This window comes from Ruditapes philippinarum, unplaced genomic scaffold, assembly GCF_026571515.1.
Source record: "Ruditapes philippinarum isolate M1 unplaced genomic scaffold, ASM2657151v2 ctg2195_1_1_1_1, whole genome shotgun sequence".
In the NCBI taxonomy this organism is placed as follows: Eukaryota; Metazoa; Mollusca; class Bivalvia; order Venerida; family Veneridae; genus Ruditapes; species Ruditapes philippinarum.
The window spans coordinates 138722-149646 of record NW_026856270.1 but is presented as its reverse complement, the minus strand read 5'-3'; the positions used below and the strand labels follow the sequence as shown (position 1 = coordinate 149646).

Sequence of the window (10925 nt, the reverse complement as noted above, 5' to 3'; positions counted from 1 at the left end):
AAGGTCAGTATATACGAATGAGCAAGTAATTTGGAAATAATACTCAAAACTACCAAATTTTGTTTAAAAAAAATTGGCGATGAAAAATGGACTAAAAGGATTTTCTGAAACATAATATAATATGTAGGGCAAGCTTAATTATCAATGTAAAATTTAGCACCTCAAACTCCCCATTTAAAGATAATAATAAACATTATTTACGCGAGTTCTCCAAGTATAAAGAAATTTTTCCACAGAAATCCGTAACGTTTTCCAGGAACTCCGTGACAGTTATCATAAGAACACCAAACAAGTTATCATAGAAACTCCATCCTTCGTGTAACAGTTCCTCCTCCGTGATTTCGTGAGCACGAATTTATATTATAAAATGTAAGGCATGCTAACAAAGAGAGAAATAGAAAGTTCTAAACGGTAAAATTGAAAATGTTGGTTTGATTGAACACATTTTTAGGCACCTGGTTATATTCTGTCCCAGATGGACAGTACTGAAAAGTGCAAGCTACTGTTCACGCCCCTTGCACCGCCTTAAGTAGTATGTTATATAAATCCGTGCCGTGAGTGACCTATAAATAAGATTTTTTTGGCGACATATTTTACTTCAATGCAAAACAAATGTAAGGCATAATAACAAAGAGAGAAATAGAATGTCCAAAACGGCAAAATTGAAAACGTTGCATACTTGGTTAGATTGAACACATTTATGGACACTTGGACAAACTAACAGTTATATTCTGTCCCAAATGGACAGTTCTGGAAAAAGCAAGCTACTGTTCACGCCCCTTGCACCGCCTTATGTAGTATATTAAGAAACAGGGGCGGGAAAAACATGGTTTGCTGGTGGGGATGGGGGATTTCAGTGGAATATTTAAACAAAAAAGTATTGGACAGGCGAAAAGCGTGTGTTTTGAAGATTGGGCCAGGATCTTGTACATGTGACAAAAATGTCATAGACGTCCTTTATAGATCTAGGTCATCATATCGGTGGCAATTAATTTCTTATAATTGTTTTGTCTATACTATTCGAGTTCTAGTTGTATCTACATTCACGCTGGCCATAGCTTGCAGAAGAGCTGGGTTCATCGCAGCGGCGGTGGAGTATTCGTCGCAGGAGCGGTGGGTAAAATATTGCGTTTGCTGTTGTCGGTAAGTTTATGACTTAATTTTGTTTTATGTTTTAATGTTTTACTGGAAACACTTAGTGAGAGTTGAGCCCACATATGTACTCTGGCAAATAGTTACACACAGACGGTGCAATTTATCCACCAGAACGGAATTTCGGAAGGTGATCAGAGGTTATGAGGCCTATATATAAGAAACTTATTGTATACGTATTGCGTCTTGAGCTGATGTTTTAAATAACCATAGGCATTATTGCCGGGAAGTATATAGAAATATATAAACGATTGTACATTGAATAAATAGATCGAATTGGAACCTTTGGAACATTCATTTTATGCTTTTGCCAGGGCTATGCTCACGTGCTTATATAACATGACATGAATATAGCTTTTAGCCAAATGTCACCCATTTATATACCATAAAATGTCTGCCTATTGTATGTCATTAAATTAGTTGCCATTCATATTCCATGAAATGCCTGCCATTTTATATGTCTAATATTTGCATAACCACAAAATTCAAGATTTTAACTTTTATGTGTTCACTATTACAACATCATGCATTTCTTTTTTATCAAGAATTCGTTGAAATCATGAATTTTGTAAAATTGATATTGGGAAATTCTAAATGTAAAATCGTGAAGTTAATTTTATGAAGGTGAAATAATAAATTCGTGTTATTGAAATCGTGAATTCGTGAAGTTGAGACCGTAAATTCAAGAAGCAAATAATTAAACTGTTATGTATGATATTCAGATAAAACAATGCAATTAGAATATAAAACTCAAATACTAAAACTCCGGATAGTTATATTTATTCATCCCAAAGAGCATGATCATCAACACAATAAAATTTATACATTTTCTTACATAACAATAATTGTAAACATTATATTATGATATATCATATCATCAAAACGTCAACTGAAGCCATGAAACTGATGTTAACTTAATCTTTTCTACTTTCTTGTTATTAATCCTGAACCTGCTTAACTTGTGAAAAGGATTTACCTTTTTTAAGTTAGGTACAGTCCATTTGAAGTGTATAAGATTTCAATATAAGAATAGGAAAAAAGCTCGTCAGATGCTTGAATGTACATGTTGGCTTGGGTGCAAACTGGTGGCAAAGGCTAATCACTTTCTGGTCAGGCAGGACGTAGTGATAAAGCATCACTAATATTTGAACAAAAACAATTTCGACAAATTGATATCTACAAAATCATGTATGATTGTTAAGTTAACATTATGAGATTATTAAACAAATAATATATAACTGTGGTACAGAAAATAACCTCTTTACATTTAAGCAGGGTCTTCAATATTTAAAAGACCATAATTTAAGCCGTGCTAAATAAAATTTTTTAGAAAGGGTGATCCTTAATCACAAAAAAATTACATTAACATTGCAGACACCTGTACATGAAAAAAAATCAATGTGCCCATCAATTGATAAATTTCACATTTAATGCACGTGTGCCGAAAATAAAATAAAATTGAAATAATCAATATTGAATTGTTAACTTCTGATGTTTGCGATGTTAAATCTGTCTGTCAAAGCAAACAATGACTACATTTAAACGGTTTTGATAAGCACACTTTTTGCAAGAATATTGTTTCATTTGAATATCGTTTTTGTTATGAACAGCTACATTGGTGCAAGAACAAATATAATTCCATGATCCATTCATCATATGTAACGGATAAATTATCGTTTCATTCTTTAATAACTTTGTGTATAAAATGTGTAAATCTTCTATGTGAAACAGTAGATTGTGTTTCTAACATGATATTTTGAATATCTGCATTTTCTTGTCTCCAGGACAGCTATTTGTAACAACAAGAAATGATTTATCACGTGAGACACATACTTTACAAGGATACTCCATATCTATCTTGTATGATGATAAGATCTGACCTATTTGTGATATCTGTACAATGGTGTTTGTTTTACGACAACACACCAGGATAGTATCAGAAGGTCCAACTGCTGCACCACATGGTTCCTGTATCTGATCATCCTTCACTACGACTCTCGTGTCTGTCTTGATATCATATATGTAGACAGTATGCTCGTCTCTATCTGTTAACACCACTTTGCCGCTGCTCTTTATGTAAGTACTAGCGCTAGTGCCTATAGGATATGCCTTGTTTGGAAAGTTTACACTAAAATCATGCTCCTCTCCTGTCAATGATACAATACGGACAGGTTTTGGTTCATCATAAGTCCCTACTACAAACTGTCTATCATCTCTCAAACATAAAGAGTAATAATTTGTTTTCACGTTACATGCCCTACTTGAACTTATTTCATTACATTTACTAACATGTAGAAATTCTATTTTACCAATTGTAATCGCTACTTCCTCCTCAGATACTACAGCAACAGATAATGGTTTGTCCGATAGCTGATATGATCCTACTTTCTCAAGCTTCTCATTGTACACAAAACATTTCTCGTTATTGTTATTCACAGCCACCAGTCTACCATTAGGTAGAAAATCTATACCTGTATAGAACGGTTCATCGATATCATCTCCCGTCTTTTTCAAAACAATAGCAGAAACTGTCGTTAGCTTCATCGCCATGTTTTCACAATTAACATCTCCCTGTCGATTAAACTTTAATTGCAATTGTCCTGGAACATATTCAGTAACTGGTAATGGTGGCAGTTTTAATGTTGGGTCAAAATGAAAAGAAATGTTCACCTTCTCTAAATTTTGACATTCCTCCTTGATGTTTCTGCAAAGAGCATTCACGTCCTTGAACAGAGGGAAAAGTATCATTAAATTTATTCCATTTGTATACGAATTTTCGACAACCCTATTAATCAATATTGATGTAAACACATAAAGAAAGGAATATCAAATTCTAGCTGAAAGAAATATTAGTTTTTGGGGAAAACAAGTAAGAACGAAACAGTATCTCAATTTGTAAAATACATAAATAACTTTTACAGAAAATTGTGTAAACTTTAAGGGAAATATGTAACCTCAATGATAGATATACAATATCAATGCTATGAACCCATTAACGTCTAAATGAATTGAAAGGAGTTACCCAGCTTTAAATTTTGAAACGTTCTTTTAGTAAATTACGGGTTTTGAAAATTTCTGCCATGTTATTAACGCCTGATAGTTGCATTGTCCCTTTTAAACAGATTTTAATTGTGCATTAATAATAATGATTATATAAGAATTATTAATAACGATATACGATACACTTAAGTGTAATTCGGAACCAAAAGTCTTATACACCGACTGGCTGTAGAGATTAAATAACGGGACATGACAGACTCTTACTGATATATACATGATAGTAAGCTTGCATTTTTATGTCGGCTGTCCTATCCACTATGCCTATAGGAAGATGTAGATTCCGAGATAACTATAAAGTAGTTCCAGAACGTTTACATAATATTTTTAAGACGGCGATCTTCACCTTTGTCTCTCATGGCAATACCTTTACGGTCTAAAGTGGGCCCTATTTCAGTTGGTATATAATCTTTTCTTTAAATAAGTGACATTTGCTAGCAACTCAAGGTTAGAAAATAATGGTTTAGAACTACTTCTTTAATCTTTATAATAAAACTACTAATATGAAAATAGAACCATTTTATACTAAAATATAAAAGTATCCTCATTTATTTGATGTTAATATGACGGATGTAGCAATCAGATGAATGTTAATTTCTATCCGTTTGGACCTGCGAATTTTTTCTACGAACGAAAGAGCGCAAATAACGACATTATGATGTTGACAGTACGATGGACTATCATCATCGAAAATGTCGTGCTTTGCCATGCTACTGTCTCCATCGTACTGTCACAATGGTACTGTCGTATTGTTACAACCTTACTATCACAATGGTACTGTCGTATTGTCACCATCGTTTTGTTACCATCGTACTGTCGAATGGTCACGAAGATGGCAACCGTGCCATGGCGACAATGCGACAGTACGAATCACTTGCCTCTCACTGTTGTATGTCCGTGCCGCGCCAGTGTCTTCGGATTCTTTCATATGAGCTAGGTAATGGAACGGCGATGGTTCTACCCGGGTGCCCGTTTGTGCCTGAAATAATGTACACAGGGGCATATGAGGACTTTCTTCACCAGTAAAAACTGAAAGGCGCCATATACTGTGTTGGTTCAACGTAAAACACAACAAATCATGTAAGTATAATGCACATACCCTATTAATATGTTCAAATTATTGACCGATTAAAAGAATTTACACCTGTCCTCAAAACACGCGAAATAGACAGGGACTTTCACGTTTAGACTTTAAAGCCTATGCACCAGGTCACTGCGGGTTCGACACAGTCCTTGTTAGATTGGCATCAACATGATGTAACAATCACATACTCATAGCAGTACTAAACACATGAATCTTGGTAAGCATTAAAGGAATAAACAGATATTAAACGCATGGAAATATCACTATCAAACGCATGTGCATATCACAATTGAACTCATGTGCGTATCAGAATTTTAGACATGTACATAACAAAATTGAGTGCATGTACACGTTCGTATAAAAGTATTCTACACATTCGATCAAGAATTCATGAAGTTGAAATTATTAGTACATAAGTTTGAATTTGAAATTTAAATTGTACATTGTGGCGATGTAAACGAGTGGTTATCACATCAGACTAGAAATCTAAGGTTTCCTTACAGCGTGGGTTTAAATTCCGTCAGGGACAAGCTGTTGTTTCTATTAGCAACTTTACACCATTACTTAGTACTAGTTTGTTCCAGGAACGGATCCGAGTATGTTTCAATAAGCTATTTACTTCCAACACATCGAAATAAAATAAATGTGCAAATTTAACTAAACTAAAATGTAAATTCGTGAAGTGAAATCATGACTTTGTGTTGTTGAAATCATGACTTCGTGTTGTTAAAATAATGCATTGATGATCTTAAAATAAAGAATAAACGGAATTGTTAGTGAATTCACAAAGTTAAATTATTGAAGTTGAAATGATTTTATGTTGTTGAAATCATGAATCTAAGAATTTGAACTCATATTTTAACGGCATTGTAAGTGAATTCACAAAAATAAATTATTCTTATTGTTAAAAACGTGAATTCGTGAACTTGAAATAATAAATTCATGGAATTGATATCGTGAATTCACATTAGTTAAAATCAATTGAAGACAATTCACATAACTTGAACATTTACTTCGTTTCAAAGTATTCTGAACAGAAGAATAGATGTGATCGAATGATTGCTTTGAACTTTTACGTATTTAACAAGTATTTTAAAATATGCAGTAATATGAAAATTTGAACGTATATATATTCTTTATGTTTAAGTTTGGAATTTTTACAAGAGGATAGTGTATGATATTAAATAAAGCATTAATAAAAACAATATCAAACTCAAATACTATAACTCCGGATAGATATCTTTATTCATCTTGATTAACCATAAAGAGAGCATGATATTACATATAATTATGTTGAAATATAGAAAAAATATATACATTTTCAATACATTTTTCAGATTAGAAATACAGTTTAGACAAATTCATTAATTTGCCCAGCCCGCATATTAAGACAAGATTTACAATGACCCTCGAGTGGTCTTATAATTAAGATTAACTGTACTCCTATGTACCTCTATACTAGGATTTAGCATTAAAAATCAGAATGTAATCTTGTAAACTTAAGCAAAAATTGGTATAAATTTTATCTTATCAAATTTACTGTTATTTACCCTTCACCTTTTAAATTTATAAAATGGATTTGTCGTGTACAGTAAAGTCGAAGTGTAAGCAATTTAGATATCACAATAGATTAATTGAGCATTTAACAGGCCAGACTGTGTGGAAGTGCAAGCTAGCTGGGTTTTAAACAGGTGACAAAGGCTAAACACTGTCGGTGAAGCAATATTTTAGAGTTAAACTGAAAGATATTAAAAATAATGTAACGTCAATATATCACTACATACTGTGATTAATCAAATTTAGCGAAATAACAAAACAATTAGAATATCGAAAGATTGATATTTGCAGACATACAAATGTATAATTATACATTCAATATAATGTGCAGATTATAGATGAATAAGATATATAATACAGAACATGAGTTTATTTACATATATGCCTTTCCAATCTCTCAATTAATTGGAAATATTCAAATTGACGTGCGTGCGCCCAAAATGAAATAAAAAATAAAAATCAATGAAATGATTAATAATTGTTCACTCCTCAGATGTTAACGATGCTAAATTTGTCTGTCATAGCATACACTGACTGCATTTTGAATTTTCTTATTCTACACTTTCTTAACACATTTGTTTGCACGACAATATGATATTTTGAATTTCTGCATTTTCTTTTTTCCTTCACCGCAATTTGTAACAACAAGAAAGGATTTATCACATGAGACACATACTCTATGTGGATATTTCATTTTTATCGTGTATGATGATAAGATATGACCTGTTTGGGATATCTGTACAATAGAGTTTGTTTCACAACTACAAACCAGAATAGATTCAGAAGGACCAACTGCTACACCACATGGATCCTGTATCTGATCATCATTCACTACGACCCTCGTGTTTGACTTTATATCATATATGTAGACATTTTGCTCGACTCTATCTGTAATCACTACGTTGTCACTGCCTTTTATGTAAGTACTAGCGCTAGTGCCTATAGGATATGTCTTGTTTGGAAAGTTAATTCTCAAATCTTGCTCCTCTCCAGTCAATGATACAATACGAACAGGTCTTGGATCATCATATGAACCTACTATAAACTGTCTATCATTTTTCAAACATATAGAGTAACATTTCGCTTTCACTTTACATGTCCTATTTGACCTTATTTCATTACATTTACTAACATGTAGAAATTCTATATTGTATCCTTTACCGCGTGTAATCGCTACTTCCTCTTCAGATACTACAACAACAGATAATGGATAGTAAGATAGCTGATATGATCCTACTTTCTCAAGCTTCTCATTGTACACTAAACATTTCTTGTTATTGTTATCCACAGCCACCAGTCTACCATCAGGTAGACAATCAATACCTGTATAGAACGGTTCATTGACATCATTTCCCGTCTTCTTCAAATTAATAGAATAAACTGGTTTTAAAGTCTTCGCCTTGTCAACGGAACTATCATCTTCATGTCGATAGTACTTTAATTCCAGTTGTCCCGGAACATATTCAGAGATCGGTAATGGTGGCAGCTTTAATGTGTCGTCAAAGTGAAAAGAAATATTCACCTTCTCTAGGTTCTTACAGTCCTCGTTGACGTTTCTGCACAGAGCATTGACCTTACTCTTCATTTTCTGTTCTGCTATATATTTTTGCAATGGAGTTCCACTTTTGTAAATGTTTTCAATCGTCTCTATGCACGAAACTACATCAGCCAAATTAATTTCATTTTGTGCTTGCCTCTTTGTCAGATTGTCGAATGTTTCTTTCTGAAGAGTTTCAGCTCTTTTGGCGACCGAATCTTCTAGATCATCAAATATTCTCATTACTTCGTCTCGCATTGTTTTAATCACTGTAAGTATTTCTTTTATATCGTCAGCAAGTTGATCTTTTGAAGAGCGAATATGTCTTGCAACACTTTCAGCAGCTTCCTTAGCTTCCTTTAATTTCTCCCCTAAGGTAGAAATTGGTGAGGCCTTTTCCCAAGCGATCTTCTCAATTTCTACAACGCTGTGACATTTTCTGTGATAAACAAAAGCACAAGTACTGCAGCAGAGCTTCTTTTCATCTTCACAGAAGAATTCAAAAGAATGTTGGTGTTGATCACATAGACCTAATGCCTTCATTTTAAATGAAAGAGTTGCAGCATTAGCTTCTTTCAAGCTCACCAATTTATGGTTTGTCAATATGGCTAGCATGCTGTGAATATTTGAACAATCAATACATTGGAATTCATTACAAGTTGAACAAAACTTTTCAGCTACAGTTTTCTTATCCTTACTTAAACATGGTTGACAGAAATGTTCCTTCACACGACCAGAAACTTCATTATCTTCTCCTAATTTACTTCCATTTTCCGCCATTTTTGTATCCCTTTTTGAGAAATTACATATCATGTATTTAATTACATAGGTCAATATTCAGCTACACCGTTTAAGAGTTTCACAAACTTAGATAGTTCAATGAAAATCAAGGTTTAAAGCTGATTTAACTGATAAATTCATATCATGACGAAAACGTTATCTATCGGAATTTTACATTTCATTGCTGCAATCAACTGATCTCGTGTAACGCGGAAGTTAAATTTCCACGAAGTCTGTATTTTTAAAAATATGATATAATTGTGTTGAGAGAAAAGAGTAAGAACGAAAACTGTGATAGTATCTCAATTTGTAAAATAAATAACATTTACGGTAATTCATGGTTAAAGACGAAATGTAACTTCAATGATAAATATGCAATATCAATTTTATTGCCAGCTAAATGTATCGAACAAAATTATGCAGGTTTTTTAAATTTGGCGTAGTTCTTTTGACAATTAGCGGTTTTGAATTATCAAAAAGTAAAGAAATACCCACCAACAAATCTTAATTCACTACACTGATGTACCTTTGTAACATTAATTTTGACCCTGTTGAAGATTGATCTCTTTGGCCATTTTTCAACGGATTGAGATCAATTTCAACTGTGAAATTCGACCCCTTCACGTTATTTAATGACATTTCCTAGTGTAAAAAATACCCCTGTTGAAAACTGAACTAAAGACAAGCCATTCTTAAACATTGATAAGTGATCAAACTTATATTGCAAAACATGCCTGTATATGTATATGGTCAAACACGCGACACGGTAATATTTCTGTATTATTTTTAATTCTTTAGCGATGAATACGAGTATTTATTTAATATTGATTTATTTTATTTAAGTGGACCAGGAACTAAAACAATTTGCCTATCAATCAGCAATAACTGATAATGGTTGGCTATATGGTACTTATGTATTGAACTTTAATATTACATTGCGTGCAGATTAATGTAAATCTATGTTTTTCCGTTACATACGGGGTCGCCAGCTCAAGGTTATGTGACCGCCTTCTACTATTATTAATGTTTAAATGATATCACACAAATTAAATCCCATCTATCCCTCTTAGAATGAATAATGATAATTTAAGTATTAATAACAGCAATGTAATGTTTCAATGTCTTATTGGCGACGCCGGTGAGCGGCGTCGTCTTTTATGGAATACTTTTTATTTTGGCCTATGGAAGGAGCTGTTATTATTAGCAGTTAATTTCATGTTGTGTTAATTATATTTATTTTGATTCGTAAAAATCAAGTAAACAAATATGTTGTTATATTTGTATTTAATAACTTTATATAAAAAGCATGTGCATTGTGATATTATTTTCACGAAATTGCAGGCTCAGATTAACAGCTTGTCCCTTTGTTTTATTGACAATACTAAAACCCGGATTTCGAATATCGTTGTGGTCTACATTGATGCTCATTCATTTATATATTTTCAAAACTTTCCTACAAGAAGAAAGTTCACCTGCAAATGAGTATTAGGATAGGTAATGGACTGTTGTAAACGATTATCCTATTGATTTTATCCATATTACGTTTATCTGTTGAACAGAATAGTTGTTTTTACAAAGTGTACCAGTATCCGGATGTTGACAGCTATCCGATTTTCTGCAATTACTGCTGTCACATGGCCATCTACTTTTTTATGAATACTTTACCATTAATTTGCATGGCATAATTAAAATGAGCCTGCAACATTTATTAATTTTGATGTTTAGGGTGTTCTTTTGGGTTTCATGTTTTCTTTATTT

The 10925-nt window shown here is 32.8% G+C and overlaps 1 protein-coding gene across 1 annotated transcript; it reads right to left on the bottom strand.

Moving 5' to 3' along the window:
• Positions 1-6540: 6540 nt before the first annotated feature.
• Positions 6541-9272, bottom strand: LOC132746037 (uncharacterized). Its single transcript, XM_060735093.1, has one exon. The coding sequence runs from the start codon at positions 9198-9200 to the stop codon at positions 7407-7409; it is 1794 nt and encodes a 597-aa protein (XP_060591076.1). The 5' UTR covers positions 9201-9272; the 3' UTR covers positions 6541-7406.
• Between the last annotated feature and the right edge of the window lie 1653 nt (positions 9273-10925).